At 37.8% G+C, this 21,125-nt stretch overlaps 1 protein-coding gene across 1 annotated transcript in view; it reads right to left on the bottom strand.

Moving 5' to 3' along the window:
* The window catches only part of FGF12 (fibroblast growth factor 12), a 268,909-nt gene extending 248,002 nt beyond the window's left edge, over window positions 1-20,907 (bottom strand). The window contains exon 1 of the mRNA XM_028101058.2: window positions 20,709-20,907. Coding sequence (XP_027956859.1) covers window positions 20,709-20,907 — 199 coding nt within the window. The remainder of the gene's footprint in view (window positions 1-20,708) is intronic.
* Between the last annotated feature and the right edge of the window lie 218 nt (window positions 20,908-21,125).

Raw genomic sequence — 21,125 nt, 5'->3', positions numbered from 1 at the left:
ATATAGAGAAATATCCACAGTGCTCCTGTCTCAGACGTGGGATGACTGCACTGCAAATCCAAGGATCGTAATCAGATCCCATTATTATCTGTGAATCAGAACGTGCTCTGGCATGCCTGCCTGTGGGAAAGTCCCACAGAGAAGCTGGTTAATATTTTATGATAATACCTCAGAGGAAGAAGTCAAATGACATCTCAGAATTGGCCTTTTTGTGATTTCACAGAATAGATGTAACAAGTGTAAGACCAGTGAGGAGCTACTCAGAAGCTTAAAATTCTAGGGTTCAAATGAACTGAAAGTATATCTTACCATTTTGTTAGATGATAAGACATCCAACAGTATCTTTTTTTTTTTTACGTTTGGAGAAGGAAAATAGCTTAATTGATAAACTAATTCAAAAAGCCAAGTTCTACTTAAATAATCTTTGATATATTTTTAATAGATTTTTAGGTCTTACTTCATCTTTTCAATAAATCAGGATATTTTTAATAATTAGAGTAACAAAATGAAACGGCATGACTTTAAGGTTTGATCATTGCTACTCTGATTTTATATAATTGAAAGTACATAAAACATAAGTGCTTATAAAATAAGCAAAGATAAAGACAATTCAAAACAGCATAGTAGAATCTCAACTACAGAAAAGAAATTGTTTTACTGGAAGACATCAGGATTTACACTGCATTTTACTTAAAATATGTGACATTATAGAAACTGACATAAATAAGATGTTATTTATTTTTTTGTCTAGTAAAATGTAATGATATGTCAGGTATTGCACTAAACGTCATGGGGGCTAAAACTAGAAACCATAGATTAAAAAGAATCCAATCTATTAAGGGATATATGTGACTTATAAACACAGAATTTCCATATAGTGATAACTAGAATAAGAATTGGAGATAAATGGAGTATAGAAGGAAAAATAGAAATTTAAAAATTAATACCATTTATTTTTAATTAGAACTATCATAAATATGTTCCCATTTTTCAGATATTTCACATTTTTTAAAGCATCTTGCTATATGTTGTCAGACTGTGAAATACTGTATAAATAAGCACTCAGGTTTGCAAAATATATTTTACAAATTCAGTTTTTCAAAATATGAAACATGTGAAATAGAAACAAAAACAAAATGAGTGAAAACTTTCACTTATACCTTAGGAAATATAAAGTAGTGTCAAAATTTTGTCCCTTATTTGAGACTGATGTCTGTGATACCGAATTACTGAAAAAAAAGAAGTTAGAAATTAAGAAGGAAAGGAAGACAAACAGGAAAAAAAAAAAGAAAATCTTATAAAGAAACAGAATTGAATGGCTGAGAAATGTGAAGAGACTTAATTTAACAATATCTATTCTACACTTCTCCCCTGAGGTCTGGGACCATCTGGACTGCACATTTCCTCAAGGGGAAGTCTGGGAACTGCTTACATATATGTTAATGCTATCCTTTCAGCATAAGCATTTCCTCTTTTTTTAATCCTAGATTTTAAAAAGGAAATGAAGCATTCCTGGTGCTTAATGTTTAATTGATTCCATAAAGTTACAAGAAGCCAAAGATAAAACTTTAGATCAATTCCACTTTATTTTGATTCTACTTAAAATCAATTTTAAGTCTTTACTTGATATAACAGATTAATAAACAGTCATTCTCTAATAAGTGTGTTAAGTGTAAGACACAAAATACATTATTTCTGTGAGAGGTTATAAACCACAGGTGTCAGGTACAAGCTACAGTTAGACTAGACAACAGCAGAAAATTCAACCTAAGGAACAAATGATGAAAAGAACACTGTATGTCTGATTAAAATCATCATCCATAATATCTAGGCAACAAAAAGAACTAAGAACTACCTATATTTAAATATCATATCCTAAGGTTCTCATTTTAATTTTAAAATAGTTAACCTAAACTAAGGAAGGTGCTACGATAAGCCAGGCTTATAAAGAAGAGCTCTCTACTACGCTGATCACTGACATAGTTCCCTCAGTTTATGAAAAACATTCCAATGCCCATGACTTTTCCTTCCATAGAACACATCCAAAATGGCTGCTTAGATTGCAAACTACCTGGGAAATATCAAAATGGAGGGATGGGGAAAAGCCTTTTTGTGTCATGTATTTTTGAGTATCAGTAACTGCAGCCATATGGTTTCTCATCTCTATTCATTTCTTCATGTGCTTATTGCTCACAATGACTTCTTTTGAAATCCTTCTCATCTTCTCTGCCCTGGCTGAAATGCCACAGAGTGTGGGGGGTGTGGATAAATGTACTCAGAGAGGGTAAAGAGTCAATGGAACAAGGTCTCAGGAAGCCATAGTCATTTTTAGGCCACTTAAAGGTGCTTTTGCGGGGGCGTGGGTGGCTCAGTCAGTTAAGCGTCTGCCTTGGGTTCAGATTGTGATCTCAGGGTCCTAGGATTGAGCCCCATGTTGTAGGGCTCCCTGCTCAGCGGGGAGTCTGCTTCTCCCTCTCCCTCTGCCCCTCCTCCTACCCCCTTGCTCATTCATGTGCTTCCCCCTTGCCCCGTTTGCTCTCAAATAAATAAATAATCTTTATAAAAAATAAAAGTGCTTTTGTTTTTGGTTTTTGTTTTTTTTTTTAGATTTTATTTATTTGACAGAGAGAGACACAGTGAGAGAGGGAACACAAGCAGGGGGAGTGGGAAAGGGAGAAGCAAGCTTCCCGCCGAGCAGGGAGCCCCATGCAGAGCTCAATCCCAGGACCCTGGGACCATGACCTGAGCCGAAGGCAGACGCCCAACAACTGAGCCACCCAGGCACCCCAATAAAAGTGCTTTTGTAAGCAAGTGGGAAACTACAAAGTTTTTATGGGGAAGTTACATACTATAGTATGTATTTTTTAAAATTCCGTGTAAACTATGATCAAGGAGTCAAGAAAAGAGAAGTTGAGACACCAAGTGGGAGACTTTGCAACATTCTAGTTATTAAGAAAAAGCCCCTAAATCTCGGCAGTGACAGAAGGGATGGGATAAACATAACATGGAACAAAGATCGTCAGTTTGTCTGATGTTAGTGACTGTCCCTGATTCATCTTACTATCCCTTAGTAGTGTCTGATGAATAAATGAGGGAATAAGGCCTTGCAGAGATCAAACCCATGAAATACATGACTGGATGTGAGACTAAAGAGGAGATGAGTCGAAGATAATTGGGCTTAACTTGGCAGACAAGAAAGTTGGTGCCACTGAACTACTTAATATTATATTTGCTAAGTGCCTACTCGGTATCACGAGTAGTACCATTCACCGAGATGGGAAACTCAAGATACAAAGCAGACTGAGATCTGGAGGACAATAATAATAAATTCAAGATTAGGGAGGTTGCATTTCAGTTACCCCTGGAACCACATGGAGGCATCTAGCATGCAGTTAGAAATTTGGATGAGGAGCTCAGATGTCAATATGTGAGTCAGAAATATAGAAGAGGCAGATGAAGTCAATAAAGATGAACCCATCCAAGGAGAAAACGTAGCAGAGAAAGAAGAAACAAACAAACTAGAACAACCAAAAAACCAGGAATACCTCTACTAAAGATATCATTCAGCAAATACTACTGTTCACAAAGATGACCCTGCTTTCATGGACCGAGCTGTCAAGTTCAGAGTCTAGCAGAAGAACAAAAACTATAAGAAACAATTTCAATAAATGTCATAAGTTTTACAATAAAAATATCTACAGAGTAAATGGGTGCATAAAGGAGAAGGTGGAGAATTTTACTTGGGAAATAGGTCTTAATGATGAATGGGGCTTGCGTGAGCACAAGCAGGGCCAAAGGAACTACTGTCTTGGGACCAGTAAAATGTATGTTTCTTCATTACATTAGTGCACAGATTGTAACAGTGAAATTATGAACAAAGATATGCTCAGAACTCTTAAAATTAAACACAATAAGGCCTTGGAGCATATAGCTTACATGCTGTGAAATCTACCTGTGAAAGTGCCTGAATCAATCCTGATGAAGTCTAGACCAACTGGAGACTTAATTTAGAATGCAGACAAAACCCTCTTATGAAAATCCTAAGAGTTTGGTTAACATTAAAAAATAATAAAATCCCTACTGTGAAATTATAAAGTTCTTTTCTCAAAGCACATTATAAAACAGCAGTTGCAAGAAGAGTTAACCAAATATTACGGTGCAGAGGGATAAAGTGACCTCCTAAAGGCCTCACAGAAATTCTAATCTAGACTGAGGATATTTTACTCTGGGTTTATCGAACCAAACCTGGATTATTATGTGTGATTCCAAGCAACATCCTCTACAATGATATTAATAAATTGGAAGTTTGTCCAGAGGCAGAAAATCAGGCTCATCAACACACCTACAATCTGTCATAAAACTTTAGGTGCTGTAAATCCTTTTTAGAATGCTAAAAAACCTAAGAGTGACTTTGTATTAGACTTCAAATTTAGGGAACAGGCCATGCTTATTTTTGGTGAAATAACATGGTCAATGGTTTAACAGAGAAAACTCCCATCCATGTACTAACAATTTCCCTATGTAAACTGTAACCATACTACACAGATTTAAAAAAAAAATGGAAAAAAATTAAGAACTCAAGAACTCTTAGGGCACCTGGGTGGCTCAGTCAGTTAAATGTCTGCCTTGGGCTCAGGTCATGATCCCAGGGTCCGGGGATCAAGTCCCGCGTCAGGCTCCCTCTCCACAGGGAGTCTGCTTCTCCCTCTGTCCCTCCTCCCACTCGTTCTCTCAATCTTTCTCTCTTTCTCAAATAATAAACAAATAAAATCTTAAAAAAAAGACTCAAGAACTCTTAAAGTATTGAAGAAAAAGCTGGACTACATGTGAAATTCTTGATGTTCTGTACCTTCCACTAACACACAACCTCAAGCTAAAGACCTGTTTTTTTTCTGTTGCCCCACACCACAGTGCTAGACAAATTATAAGTAGAAAATGGATGTGTATCAAATAAATGTATGAAAATGTAAATAAAGGAACCACGGGGATAGGTTCAGGATATTCAAATATCATGTAAGTTACATGACCATTAAACTCTCCCACAATCCTAAGACTCTCTGATTACAGTATTAATGGGTACAACTTTGCTTTTAATTCTACCTATGTCCTTTTTCATCTAAGATATGGTATAGCACTGAATCCGATAAATTTCCCCTGACAAACTCAGATCTCCCAAAGGATCAACAGCTTATCTATGAAGATGACTTTACCTATAGATGTTCATCAAGCATCACTGAGTACTCCCCACTCTCCTTCTCCACCAGGAAGAATAATTTGTATTTACCCTTGTCATTACTAGTAAATTAACTGCCTTTACTGGTCTTCTTAGGTCTATGTCATTGGTAAGATTATTCATTCAACAAATATATTTTATGTGACATCTATGGTTTTTTTTTAGGTTTTATTTTATTTTATTTTATTTTATTTTATTTTTTATTATGTTATGTTAATCACCATACATTACATCATTAGTTTTTGATGTAGTGTCCCATGATTCATTGTTTGTGTATAACACCCAGTGCTCCATTCAGTACATGCCCTCTTTAATACCCATCACCAGGCTAACCCATCCCCCCACCCCCCTCCCCTCTAGAACCCTCAGTTTGTTTCTCAGAGTCCATGGTCTCTCATGGTTCATCTCCCCCTCCGATTCCCCCCTTCGTTTTTCCCTTCCTACTAGCTTCTCTTTTTTTTTAACATATAATGTATTATTTGTTTCAGAGGTACAGATCTGTGATTCAACAGTCTTACACAATTCACAGCACTCACCATAGCACATACCCTCCCCAATGTCTATCACCCAGCCACCCCATCCCTCCCACCCCCCACCACTCCAGAAACCCTCAGTTTGTCTCCTGAGATTGAGAATTCCTCATATCAGTGAGATCATATGATACATGTCTTTCTCTGATTGGCTTATTTCGCTCAGCATAATACCCTCTAGTTCCATCCACATTGTTGCAAATGGCAAGATTTCATTCCTTTTGATGGCTGCATAATATACCAGTGTGTGTGTGTTTGCGTGTGTGTATACACCACATCTTCTTTATCCATTCATCTGTGACATCTATGTGTTAAGCACTATGCTAGGATTTGTCTTTTAGCATAAAATAAGTTAATAACCATGTTCTACATAAGAATAAACTCAAAAAATAACTTCATTAGTTCTGTGTTCTAATCAAACAGTAAACCAGCCAGTAATTCAATAGAACTTACTTTCATTCTCAATTCATTTTTATAGAGAGAGAAATAATCCCATATAAGGCCTCCAAATCATTTCTCTAAAGATTCCTCATACTTGATAAGCACTGTAAGGTAGACCCTACTGATTGTTGTGACATTCTCTTTAGAAACAAAAAGATCCCTTCTCATGGAAGGGTTAAAAATGACTCTGTGTTAGACCTTAAATTGAAGGAACAGGCCAACTTATTTTTGGTTCAGTAACATGATCAATGGTTCAAAAGATAAAACTGAATTTCCTCTAAGTATATTGTGACCATACTGCACAGATAAAGAAATGGAAAAAAAATAAAGAAGAAAAATGTCAAATACCAATAATACCTATGAGAACAGATGATATGGGTGATATACCTAAATGAAACTCACAGAAATTCTAAACTCTCATTTTAGGTAAAATTTTAATTATGCCCTTCGTTTCTACATCTTATAGTTTTACCACTAATGAGCACAATCAAATTTCACCAACTGCCCATTATACAAATGTGATGTCTGTTAAGAGTATGTCAAACCTGATATTTACTAAATGTTGGTTTCTTCCTTCCTTAATTGATGAAGTTTTGGTATAAAATGTATCAAAAAGGTGTATTCCAAGGCCTGAGAAATATAAAAACTTGATAATTAAGGCAACTTCCTTCTCTACTGACATTCCAATTCCAATTTCTATGGAATCCTATACCTTACCACATTTCCACTATTTAATTTGCAATTGTTGTGAAATATGTTTCACATTAACTTTTTCAGCAATGTCTTTAATTTTCACTCGATATCATAGTTCCTTTTCCTGTTTATTTTGTATTGTTATCTTCTCTTTGAAGCTGCACTAGTAAATAAGTAAATGCACCTCCCATCAGAAGAAAATATAGTTTCACTATCTTATTAAATTCCTTCAGTGCTGAAGTCCAAGCTTATGTAATAGACTGTCTTGAATGACTAATGAATTGCTAAAAACTAAAATAATACAAGGAAAATTTAAAAATGTAGTCAATTTGTATTCAATTAAATTAATGAGTCTAAGAACAAATAAGATACAAGAAAGCAGTTAAACAAAATATATTTGTTCATTGTTCCTATTCCATTTAATATAATGCCAAACTTCTACAATTTCATATCCAGCATATCATTAAGCTATTTTCTTACATATGACACACAGATATCTTAGAATCTTAGAATCTAATCAACTGTCCTCCATAAGTATTAACACCAAAAACATACATCAAGAATGATAAAGGTGAAAGGGATCTCAGAAACCATCTGATATAACTCTTTTATTCTGAAAATGAGGAAATTAAGCTGAAGGGAAGAAAAAAAGATTCCCCCAAAGTCAAAAGGATTCTGACTCCCAGGCCAATGTTATTTCTATGACACTATGTTATCTTAGACTGAATTGAAGACCTCTTTTATTCATATCTTAAGTAAAAGGCTGTGTTTCAAACCAAGCAAAAGAATAAATACCAAGGATTGTAGCATACAGAAGACTTACTTAATGTTGCTATCAATAGCTTTAAGAGAAAGAGAAGAAAGAAGAAAAGCCAATGAGGTAATAAAGAGTTGACAGAAAAAAGCTTTTCCATTAGATCCAATCAATATTGTATTCCCCCATCACTTAGGGCTTCACCAAAGAAAGTGAAACCAGAGTGAATATGTTTCCTCAAGGGTATTTAACACTAAAATGACTTGTTGGTCTCAACTGTAAATGTAAGGACCAGACATGACTGAATTTGAAATCAATGGCAAAGGTTATTCCTCATTAACCTATCATTAAGAAACCAAAGCCAGTCAAAATAGAAATGGGCCCTTTTCCAAATTGGCTACACCACCCACTTCCCCTCAGTCTCTGGGTCAAAGATATAAATTAATATAAAGATGCTCCCTCTGTTAGCATTCCCATAGAATTTTCCCCTTTATAAGTAGTTACCCTGCTGATGAAGGGAGGGATAAAATATATAGTTAGTGAAATAGGGGTGGCAACTAGGATTTGGGTTGAAGAGAAAGGGAAGACATGAGATTTTTAGTATATATCTGATACTATATATCAAATGAAAATGGATTGATGATTTTTTTATTTTAACATCAAACAAAAGGAAAGTGATAGTAGCTTAAGATATGAATTCCTTTTCTTGCTCAGCATTTTCACATTTGTGCAGAAACTCTGCGGAAGCCTGACTAGTATTGATGCCATAAGCACATTAGTCACCAATGGAATTCATTTTGTTCTGATGAGTTATTTCTGACCACCTACTATGGAGAGAGCATTGACACGACATGGCCTTTTTCCTATAGGAACTCAGATTCCAAAGGCAGAGTCAGGTACTTACAGTAATTACAAGACAAGACAGACTGAACTGCAGACAGCAATACAGGTACAAAGCCAAAGGAAGCCTGGGGCATTCAGTGATTTCATTCTATCCAGGAGGATCTGAAAAGATCTAGCAGAAGAGATGAGAGTTGAGCTGGGCCTCAAATAGCAGGCAGTACTCTACCAGGGTAGATAAATGAGGGGCCCTGTGGGGTTAAGTCAAAGACAGGTGTAGAGGTTAAAGTCATGCCTCATGGAAAAAACAGAAACAACGACTATAAACAAAAGGAACTCAAATGGATGGATGTGGCAACTATCCCATGAATGTCAGCAACGTTGGAGTTGAACAGACCACTGTGTGAGGGAGGGATGAAGAAAGAAGCTTGATTGTCCAGCTTATTTGTGTTGGCATTATATAAGTAAAAGAGCATGCCTTCAGTCAAGCTTTGAAACCACACAAGCATTTTTAAAAGACAGACCGTGGCTAATTTTTTTCAGTAAGGAATTACTGTTATTTTTCTTGAAATACAGACATTAAAGGAGAAACTGTCTAAAAGAACACAACAAAACTACTTGGAACACAGAAATACAAATCTAGCCAGAGTCAACAAATCTTTATATATTGCCGTAAAGGAAAAGAACAGGGTCTTCCTCATATTGCTGAATCCCAGGTCCAAGACCATGACAAACAGATATCATAAAAGGTACCTGGCAATATAACTTGATTGTAGATATTTAAAAGCAACCATCCACATTTAAATAGCATTTAAAAAGACAGAAAGAAAAAAAAAAAAACAACCCAGGTGGATATATCTTTCTACCAGCAGTAACAATGTATGCCTGGGAGACAGTGAGGCATAAGCTTATGCTGAGTGTCAGTCCTCACTGCCTTTTGTAATTGCATGACCTGACTATCCCCTTCGGGGTCTCAGTTCCCTCCTCTGTAAGGTGGGTGATTGTAGTGAACTCTGATGTTTTCCAATTCAAACCTATCAAGACTTTAAGTTGTATATCCCACTAGGTAGACACTTCCCTCCCAAGGCAGATGTCACAGATACTCAATTCAAATGCAATTGTGTAATGGCATGAGACAAAGTATTAAACAAAGTACCATTCTTTTTTTTTTTTAAGATTTTATTTATTTATTTGAGAGAGAGAGAGAGAGAGAGAGAGAATGAGAGATAGCACGAGAGGGAAGAGGGTCAGAGGGAGAAGCAGACTCCCCACTGAGCGGGGAGCCCGATGCGGGACTCGATCCCGGGACTCCAGGATCATGACCTGAGCCGAAGGCAGTCGCTTAACCAACTGAGCCACCCAGGCGCCCTAAACAAAGTACCATTCTAACAAGAATTTTTTATCAGAATTTCAGGCATTTCTTGAATTCAAATAATGAACCAAGGTGCATGAACTTTGCTGTTCTCCAGCCCTTCCAGGTACACCCATCAGCTCCATGGAAAAAAGCTTTGGACTGAATGTGCTTGCTCAACATGAGAAAGAGAGTGAGTAGGACTATGGTTTAGGTGAAAATAAGAAGTAGGCCAAGGAACCTCTATTTTCATGTTCCCAACCAAGATGGTAGTCCCATTAGCAGAACCATAATGAATTCTACTCAAGATTCCATGTAGTAAACCAGAAAATTCAGCTCAGGAACCTCAAACAAGGACATTTTGTGGGAAAAAAAAACAAGAAAAGCAACATTTCAGAGTGAGTTTCCTTGTTGGTGCTGCTTTCCTCAGCTGCAAAATGTGAAGGTAGCCCAACCAAGATGCTGCTGACTACTTTCTTGAGTAAAAGCTACAAAGGAAAACGGCCCTGGGGCCTGACAAGGAGACAGCTCAGTAAGGAGGCAAACAGGTGCCCTGTCCACCATTCTGAAGAGAAAACAAATCCCCAGTCTCTCAGAGGAATACCCCATGAGGAAAGAACTACAAAGGAAGCCTGAGTTTCTATCAACATGACTTCCTTTCCTAGAATTCTGGGCTTCTGGGGCATTATCACCTCATATGCCACTCACTGTTTACCTCATGGCTACACTCTCATTGCAAAATTCTACCACAGTCCTCCTTGAAACAGTAAAATATGACAACATGGTTTTAACACTCTCCATAGTGAGAAACTTGAAATGTGAGATCCTCCTTATTTTCCATCATATTTTATTAATTACTCAGACCCTGACAAACATTTTCTGTTCCAACCTCTTTATGTGATACTGGGTGGCTGTCCTTTAAAGTCTTCTCTCCAACAGAATATCACATATGGAACGGATATTATGTAGATGGCTCAGGTAGAGCTATTTGTCTAAAAACAGAATCTAACACTTATTCTAACCAGGTAATTTGAATATGGATCCCTACTTTGGGTACTTACTTAAATTTTGTCCCTGGTTCTCAATTATTTGAGGAGTATTATTTGATTCCAGGGCACTGTGAAGGTGATCTGGGTCAATTTTGAATCCTCAAAATTAAAACACTTAAGTCACCAGTAGCAATAAAAAAATATCTTCTGGAAGTTTTTATTTTTTTCTTTTTATAATAACTTATACAAGCTCATAGTTTTTCTCTCCTGAATCTTTCATATTTCATTTCAATCCCCTTTTTGACCTTAGGTTTAAAAAAATCTTCAACACTGCAGCACACTGGATTTAATTCCAATCCTTGAAGGAACAGAATGGGCCCAAATTGGGGTCAAAAGAAATAAAGACCAATACCTTAGACAAAGATATGTCTGATAGCACATTACAGGTAATTAAACCATGGGATGCAGTTAAGAACATCCTAAATAGCACACTAGGAAAATAGTTTGTATAATTCCTGTGTAAGTAAAAAGCAGGGAGCAGATGAGTATGTCATGTCCCCAGTCATGACTGTTTCTCCTGCAGGGAGGGGAATTATTTCATGACCTTGCAAGCTAAAAAGGCCCTTAGATGTCTTTTCATAGAGTTTCCTTGTTTTTTCAAAAAAAGAAAAAGGTCCAGGGGTGCCGGCTGGCTCAGTCAGTGTAGCATGTGACTCTTGATCTCAGGGTTGGGAGTTTGAGCCCCACGTTGAGTGTACAGATTACTTAAAAATAAAAATGTAAAAAAAAGAGAAAGAGAGAGAGAGAGAAAGAGAAAGGAATGAAGGAAGGAAGGAAGGGTCCTTTTCCAGTACTGACAGAGTGGGGAAAAAACAGACTAGGAAAAACAAACCTGAGTTGAAACCACAATCTATGTACTTCTCACTAGACTTGTGAACCTGAGGAGCCCCACCCAGGCTGGCTAGACCTCAGCATCCTTTTGTGACAACTGGAGATATAAATGAGAACCCTCTTCCTCTGGGGCTTTGCTGTAAAGGTAAGATTCATTGAGTCTGTATATCATTTACTCACTTCTTCACCAGTGACTGAGGAATTACCGTGACACGGGCAGGATGCTAGGCAATGAGAATGAGTAAGAACAGGGCACAGCTCCTATCTTTAGGAACTCAGATGCTGGTCAGAAAGAAAAAGCACACAGACATTATGTGATTCAGATTTTGGATGCCATTAAACACTTGAAAGATTCAACAATAAGCAAAAAGGAAGGATCATCGTTATAATTTAGTGTACAGAGTTTCTAGGGATTATGAATATGTTCTTAAAGGCATTAATGAATAAAATAATGACTTTTTGTTTAAGGGCCATAAGATATGAAATGATGGGACTGGAACAGTTGGTGGTTCTCAACCCTGGCTGCACTTCAGAATCACCTAGGAGGTTAAAAACAAGCAAACAAAAGTGATGACTGATATCTGGGCCCCCAGGTAGACACAGTAAGTCAGATTTTCTGGGCATACAGTATTAGCACATTTTAAAAATTCGCAGGTGATTTCATTTTGCAGCTATGCTAAGAACTGCTGGCCTATGTAATCTCTAAACTCTAACATTTTGTGATTGGACTACAGATCCCATTTGTCTCCTGTCATCTTCTCCTCTAGAAAACCAAGTTTGGTCTTAGGCCTAAGGGCTCTCTCTACTGACCCCTGAGAAGCCATTTAAAAAGGCCATAAACACTTAAACTCCAATTAAGAGACATTAACAACAGTATGATTAGAAGCAGGGAGCCAGGAGATATATAAATACCACAAATTAATCAAATGACTAACATTGGGCAGATAAAATAAGGAAGACTTTACAAAGTCTGTCTTTTCAGGCTCACTTGATTATGTAAAGACCAATGAACTTGGCTTAAACTCACATGTGAAATCCATCTACGAGCCACACATATGCAAACCATATTCAGGACATATTCAGGACTGAACCAGGTTAAATGTCTTTGAAAGCCCACTAGCTACCACACATTTTGTTTCAATTTTAAAAGACTAGAAAAATTACTGAATATTTTTCTCTGTCTAAAATGTATTTGCTTATAGGATTACCCTTGCAAGGTAGTAGCTCTAGATCAATGGTAGAGTGTGAGTACTCTAATAAAACGTTTCCTTGAGAATTCGAGAATAAAGTAGATAGCCCTATACAGATGGGTAATCAGGATCCTCATCATAGTGTAAAACTATTAAACAATAAATGATAACATGACTCAAGTTTTCACCTTAGCATTCTGTAGTGTTTTGTGGTTTGGGAATGGTACTATTTAATGCATATCAACTCTGCTTCTCCCCTAGCTCCCCTCCACCTCAGCAAAGGTGCCACTCACTACTGAATTGTTCAGCCAGGAATCATCCAGGCACCTTACTTGCTCTTGATTCAGATCTACCTATTGTCATAACCACCTCAACGGCCAGAAGGTTTCAAGTCAACATAATCTATAGCCTAGACCAGTGGTTCTCAATCCTGTTGGGCTCAGGACCTTTTACACTCCTAAAAATTACCAAGTACCCCCAAAAGCTTCTGTTTATGTGCTTTATATCATTTAATGCTTACCATGTTTAGAACTTACAACATGTTTCAAATATTTATTTATTAAAAACAACAAGCCCATTAAATATTAATAATATAGTATGTCTACATAAAACATAACTATAATTTCCAAAATAAAAAACCCTGAAAAAGTAGTTCATAAGGCTTGCAAATCTTTTAAATGCCTGGCTTAATGAAATCACCTGGATTCTTAAAGTGCTTCTGCATTTAATCTCTTGCAATATGTTGTTGTGGTTGAAGTATATAAAGATAACCTGGCCTCACCCAGATACATGGTTGAAAAGGGAGGAAAATTTTAATAGACTTTCCAGATGATTGTGGATATATTATATAATCTCTGGAAAACTCCATTGGACACTTGTGACAGAATGAAAAAAGTAAATAATCAGTATTAGGAAATGTTATTATGAAAATAATTTTGACCATGTGGACCCACTGAAAGGTTTTCAAGGAGCTCCCAGGGCCTCTGTGCCACACTTTGAGAACTGCTGGTCCAGACTTATGCCCTAGCCTCCTTATGATTCCTTAGCTCCCACTCTGGCTCTCCCGTGATCCATTCTCTCCAAAGCCAGAGTGTCCGTTTAACTATGCAAGTCACATTATATCAGCCCCTATTTCTGACTCTTATGGATCCTAGATTAAAATAAAAAAATCCCTCACAACTCAGCCCTTGCTAGGTTTTCCAACATTACTTGTACCCCTTGTTCTCATTATTCAATCTACACTCAATTCTCTCTCACCCCAATCTTCACGAGAAAGTTCTTCTCTTCTGCATTGAACATTCTTCTATCCCTCTTTGACGCCTTATCCTTCAGAACTCGGCTTAAATGACTCTTCCTCGGAGAAATGTTTCTTAACCAAATGCCAGAGATAATATCTTCATTTTACAAATCAGCAAACAGAGGTTCAAAGATATTAAGAAACTTGCCTAAAGTTCTTACAAATAATATATCCAGAATATTCAGAATTTGAATTCAGATCCCACACCAAAGTCCATGTACTTAATCACTCTACTATATCATCACTTAAACAGTAACTAAAAAGACATGAAAAGACAAGACGAGAAAAGACAGGACAGGCAGACTAAATCCTACAGGGCTCTCCTGACCTTGGTATTAACCTCTCTACATTCGAAACATCTGAAGCAATTGTTTATGCTGAAAGTCAAGAAAGCCTGCCCCTCTGGACCCAAGTCTCCCAGTGAGGGCTTGGGTGCCCCAAGTCACACCCCTTAACATCTCTGAGGCTCCTGGCATGCAGAGAGGTACAGCTCAGCCAGGATCCTGGGACCAGCACATAATAACCCAGCCACCAGTCTTTCTACTTCAAGCCTCCTCCTTGCTAGAGATCCTCCCTGGGGGCTCTAGATCACACACAAAGCAAAGCAAACCTGTCATCACACTCCACATTTCCTTGAACTCTTTCTCTGATTTACCCAAAAAGAGTTTCCTGGATTCAAGTCAAATTGAGTTATTCACAGTCAGCCTTCTTAGCACAAGGTAGTAAAGATAAAGACAGATGACCTGCAGTGTGGGGAGTGGGGGTCATGTGACAGCTTCGCCACTTCCTGACTCCAGGAACCTGGACAAGTTTCCCTGCCACTTTGAAGCATAGTTTTCTTATTACAAAGATGGTGCTAACCACATCAGTGGATTGCTATAAAGAACAAAAGGGGTAAAAGCTATGAAGAAACTCTGTAAATCCCAAAGTCATATATATAGTCAAGTTAATTGTTATTATTAAAAGTTATCATTATATATGATTCATTTACAGACATTTTGTATCTAAGGCTCCTCCTTTTTATAGATGCTTAGAAGGTGGTATTCGCTTGAGAGCCTTTACGATATGGTAGATCTTTCTTTACAAAACAGGTAAAACTCTATAATTTGATGGGTAGGCCATCAGATAGAATCCAAAATGTAGTAAATTAACTGGGTCCCCTCTGTCTAATGAGGCTGTCTTTGAGAGTCCTCATAAAATCTATAATAATTCTAGGAGGAAAAGCCAATAGCAAACACATTTTGATGAAGTACTCAAGGAAAAGAAGAGAAAAAAGTAGCCATAACCACTATTAACAAATTTCCCAAACCAAATCCATACCATAGTATCTATGCATAAAATATGCTCTCACCAAGAACAGAAGTAATGTGGTGCTATACTATTAAGGCCAGTACTTTTTCCTACATAAACTTTTATGAGCCAAAGCTTTAGTTTCTAAAGATCTTCCAAAATATTCCAAATACAGAGACTGCCACATTTCCTGCAAATCGTTTTTCTAATTCTGTTTAAGAATATCAACTTCATTAAAACTTTAAAGACTTAATTCTGATATATAGCTTGATGAGATCTCTGTGGGATGAAAGAAATTAAGAGATCACAGTACCTATTTTAAAATGTTCTTACAATGGAAACTTAATTTGTTGTTGAGAATGCTTTGCTGTAGAGAAAATAGGATTAAAACACAGACAGACACATACACACACCCACACACAAAATATCAGTTTAAATCCTAGGGTGGGTTTCTGAAGAGAAAAGCTTGTTTGTTTTTTTTTAATTTTTTTTTAACAGACATCAAGCCAATATCATCGATTTTGTAGTTGAGACATGAGTCAGACTTTTAAAAAAGAAAATAACAATAGATGGACTCTGCAAAACAAACTGAGGGTTCTAGAGGGGAGGGGGTGTGTGGCTGGGTTAGCCTGGTGATGGGTATTAAGGAGGGCACGTACTGAATGGAGCACTGGGTGTTATACGCAAACAATGAATCATGGAACACTACATCAAAAACTAATGATGTACTGTATGGTGATTAACATAATAAAATTTTTAAAATGTAAAAAAAAAAGTACTTACTATAAATGTAAAGTATCACCTGTCATATGAAACTACTCTTGATCTATATATTGACCAGAAGAATTTCAGTTTGTAAAAATCTAATTTATGTTCCATAGATCCCATGATTAAGCATTATCTCCCCTTCTTCAACAATTTTCTTGTTGAAGTTTCTATTTTCTGTAATGTTTCCTTCATCTAAGTAAAAGGATGTGTTTGACAATAAAATGTTGAATGAGTGTGCTGGTAAATTCTATACATCTACCAAAAGAAGTTGGAAGGATCCTGAAATATTTTGAATAACCACAAGTTTTATAACAGTAGAAATAAGGACTCAGAAAAATAAGACAAATGAAAAGCAACAAAATTTAGTAAAAGATATAATCACTTATTTGATTTATTTTACCCACTCAGTGTAAATAGACTACATCATTTTTAAAAGGGAGGGGCCTCGAAAACCAAATACTTAAGTCATGAAAAATATCTAATGTGTTTTAGGCTAGGAATTTTTCCTGATTGCTGATTTTTTTTAATGCTTTGGTTTAAGGGAAGGAATTAAATGATACATAACAATAATAAAAAATTAAAAATCACATAAAGTACATAGATTTAGGCTTATCTCATTACTCTATGCTTTCCAGAGGGCTCTCATTTGAAAAATGAAAGAGTGATACTGGATGACCTCCAAAGTTCACGGCCTCTCCAACATTCAGAGAGTCTTACAAACTCTTTTCCTTTTCTTGATTGTGAATGCTATTCATCACCTCATTTTGAGTCAAAACAGAAATGCTTTTGGAGTCAACAATTTGTACAGGTGTTTCTATTCAAAAGTAGAACCAATGTTGGAAATGAATGAGCTATGTAATTCACATGGATATACTAGTAGCCTAGATGGAGCAAATAAAGTGGTGTCAACATGTTAGCACAATTTTTAGCAGGCCTGGCCCATACAGATATTCCACACATAAATAATGACTCAAATAATAACACAATAATGCTCCCTTCTTTATCACAAGGTACAGAAATGTTCTAAAGGCTTTTTTATGGTTTGATGACTTCAGCCAACTTGCCAGTTCAAGGTCTCCAACATCTCATTTCCCAAAGAGCTACAATCCATGCAGTGCCTAAGGGACTAACTATTCCTGCTTTCTTGCTATAATGCATGCTAGCTATAGGATGGTCATTTTGGAACCCTAATTGCCTGACTTAGCCTATACCACCTTCTACCAGTTACCTCCTGTACTCTGCACTATTCCTGTTCTAATTAAAAAAAGTAATAGCAACAATAGCAACAACAACAGCAGCAGCAGCAGCAATCCCTAACAATAAAAACAAATGCAAAATCTACAAAATTACTTCCATCCTTTAATAGAGGCACCCAGTTTTCTTATACTACTTTTCTCAGTGTTGTGTTGTAAAGGGCACAGGCAAGATAAATCAACTGGATCTATTTCTAGTCCCAATTTTGCCCCAGTCTAGCTACACAACCTTCTATAAACCACCAACTTGCCCTGATTCTAGGTTTTCACATCTAAGTAAGGAGTTCGCTGCTGCACAATCCCAGGATAAGCCATCACATTGTGCTCCTGGGATAGCCATTATTAAAGCAACTGACATGCACCCTGACACTGGAATTGCATGATGTGAGGTCCTGCACTGTCACCTCTTATTTTTTAATTGTGCAATATCATGATTTTAAAATCTGAAACCTTTACCATGTAATTTCCGTACTCCCACTGTGTTTATAAAGTTTCAACCTTATACATATCAGAACTTGGTGAACTAAGACAAGAAATTGAGAGACACTCAATATGTCAGCTGTGAAATCAGAAAAACAGCTGTGGCCTTTCCCATCCAATGTTTTATTTAGTTTCACTGTCTCAGCTTCATTCCCTTGGCAAGTCTGGTCAATGGAACGTGTGTCTCAATGACAGAATTTCAGAGTGAAAATTCTTTATCAGGACAAGTTATTCCATTTCACACTTATTAACATTTGTGACTCAGTTTATAGTTCATAAGGGTATGACTTAGAAGGGCAAGTGATTTCAAGAATAATTCAACTATTAACTGAAGGTAACATCAAATCCTTATAAAACAGCTTCCCTCAAATAGCTTTTCTTTTTGGTGGTTAGCAACTTCTTCCCAATCCAGTTAAAGAATCCTCTCTGGAATTGAGATGTGGAAGGTGCTATCTCTCTATAAATAGGCTCATCCCATGCTATGTGAATCATGGTTGCTGACAGCAAATCAACAGACTAATTATTTGGCTTTGTTAGTAGCAATAATAGCACGCTAACATCTTTCTAAATCTTTTTCTGCACCCCACACTCCCATTCTTCTAAGCTAAGCTTCAGACCAAACTGAAGACCATGGTGTACAGACACATGCATGTTGGCCTTGCACTGGGCATGTCTTAACAGGGCTTGTGATCTCTCAGCCAGATTATTATTGTGAGACTTTAGCTAAATAAAAGAAGTCACCAGCCAGGATCTTCTCTGCCAAGATGTACACTAAGTAAATGAAAAAGAGGAGCAGATTAAATAAACACTGAAGAAAACAATAAACTCAGCAATTCCCTCAAATTCTATTTTCTAATGAGATGCTAAAGAAAGGGCCACAGGAAGCAATTTCCCCATGTAAAATTAAGCCATGCAAATTGTTCACCTCCAGATCAACTTCCACAAGGATCAGGTGAGTTCAGCTCATCCATTCACAAATAACACCCACCTATCATTTTTACTGCCTTGTTTAGAACCGAGGAGGCTGAGTAGGATCTATTCACAAACATCACTTAATTATCCCAACTGCAGTACAAGAACATACTTCAAAGGCTGAAATATAAGAGTTACATTGAATTCAGAGCCTTGAAGTTCCTTGTAGACCACATAAGCCCTCAGAGAAGATGACCCCCAAATTATCCCTGCACAATACAAAGGATTTTATTTTCCCCTAACATGAATTATATACTCTATAAATATAGAACCCTAGTTTTCATAGAAAGCTTCACGTTATGAAATTAATAGCCTATATTAATTGTATGTAAAACAAAAGAGATTTTAGTAGGTCTCGCCTTGGGATCATGATCTCTTTGTTTACTCCTGAAATTTACTATTTGATCAACATCCCAGAATAAGAGGAGTCCACTGTGAAGTGAATCATGTCATGAAAACCCATGCGAAAAATGAAAATGAGATGGTTTCTTCATAAGACTTAATCCTAAATTTCTAAACTAATTCTGAGCTTCACTGGTCCACACTTTGCAAATGTTTTCCTCACCCAAATGACCCTAGCCCGTGTTTCATTTCTGGAACCCAGAAGAACATTACAGTCAGAATTGCAAAGTTGCTAACCTAAACCAGTCAACTGATCACAGAGTAAGCCTTCTTTCTAGGCCATATTTCCTTTCAGTTGACCAAACCAAGAGGAGAGTATCTGCCGACTGCAAATGACCAGGCGGGCCACACCCTGAGAATCAACAAAGTCTGGTGGAAGGACAAATCTGGGCAATTCCGCTTTCATTCTCTCAAGCTGGCCTGATTTGAGCTGGGAATAAGTACCCTGGAACTCAAGATAGCCACTTTCCCTTTGTAAATAAAGATCACATCCAAGACCAACCATGTGAGTTTAGGAACAAAGAAGAGAATCAACTTCAGAAAGGCCTTAACAAGAAAATCTCTGATAAGTCTAAAGTTTTGGGTTGTTGTTTTTTTTTTTTCACCCTCCCTTAGGCCAAACTGCAGATACTATGGTGTTTCCTTAATGTCCCAAAAGAAAGTGAGTGTGCAAAGGATGGGAGCAATAGGGCAGAAATGTTAATGAGCAGAACCCTGAGAAACCAGGAGAATACGGGAGAAAGAGAATAGGAAAAAAGATTAAAAGGAAGAGAAGGGGCATGCAGGAAAGTGGGGAGGTGAGAACCCACTGGAATGTCTGAAAAGATGCCGTATCATGTGTTGCTGGAGGAAGAGTTAGAAAAAGAAAAAAAATAAGCTCATCTGGTGTCTACTAAGTGTCTGTGTCCAGAACTATGCTAAATGTTACGGGAGATACAGGGAAGAAGGTTTTTTATATTTGGGTCCTCAGCAGGCAGTATAAGCCCTGGAAGGCTAGATGGATGGATGAGAAACAGAGAGAGACTATGAAGGAGATGGTTGATGCCTCAAGGATTCTACAGGCTTTATGGGACTAGGAGCATCTATACATGTAGCTCCCATCCTAGTCAAACCGTAGTTTCATGGAGATACAAAGTGTTTTCCTGAATATGGGACAAGAAGCTATTAACTGACAGAGGGTGATTGAAAGAGAGACATCTGGAAATTAAGGGAGAAGGGGGACCAGAATGGTACCAGGGGGATCCTGGTTCCCTTCGGTGGGTGCCCCCAGGTGCTTTGCAAAAGAGGAGAGGGGTGTCAGCTCTGGGGAGCCCACCGCCTGGGCTTCTACTGACCTGGTCTCCGCCTCACTGGCCTCTTGCGGCCGCTGCAGAAGCGCACTTTGCTGAATACCCCGAGGACGTGCCTTTCGCACAGGGAGCGCCCGTCTTTGCTGGGGCTGGAGCGGCGCTTGGAGGCCGACACCCGGTCGCTGTTGGACTCCCTCGCCTGTCGCTTCTGCCGGATCAAGGAGCTGGCTATCGCCGCAGCCATAGCTGCTCAGCGCGGGCCCCAGGCCCCGGGCTCCACTGCGCCCTCGGGATCGCGCTCCACTGGGGCGAGGGCAGGACCTCGGCGGCCTGGAGGGACAGGGCAGGCGCGGGGAGGCAGTGCTAATATTTGAGGAGGCTGCAGTACCGAAAACCCGACGCCCACAAGGTTAGTCAGAGTCTGGGCAGTGGCGACAAAATGTGTGAAAATCCAGATGTAAA

Source organism: Eumetopias jubatus, unplaced genomic scaffold (assembly GCF_037043125.1).
Source record: "Eumetopias jubatus isolate StellerSeaLion01/CBP00866 unplaced genomic scaffold, mEumJub1_p1.0 scaffold_1, whole genome shotgun sequence".
Lineage (NCBI taxonomy): Eukaryota > Metazoa > Chordata > Mammalia > Carnivora > Otariidae > Eumetopias > Eumetopias jubatus.
This window is presented reverse-complemented; position numbering and strand designations above follow the sequence as displayed.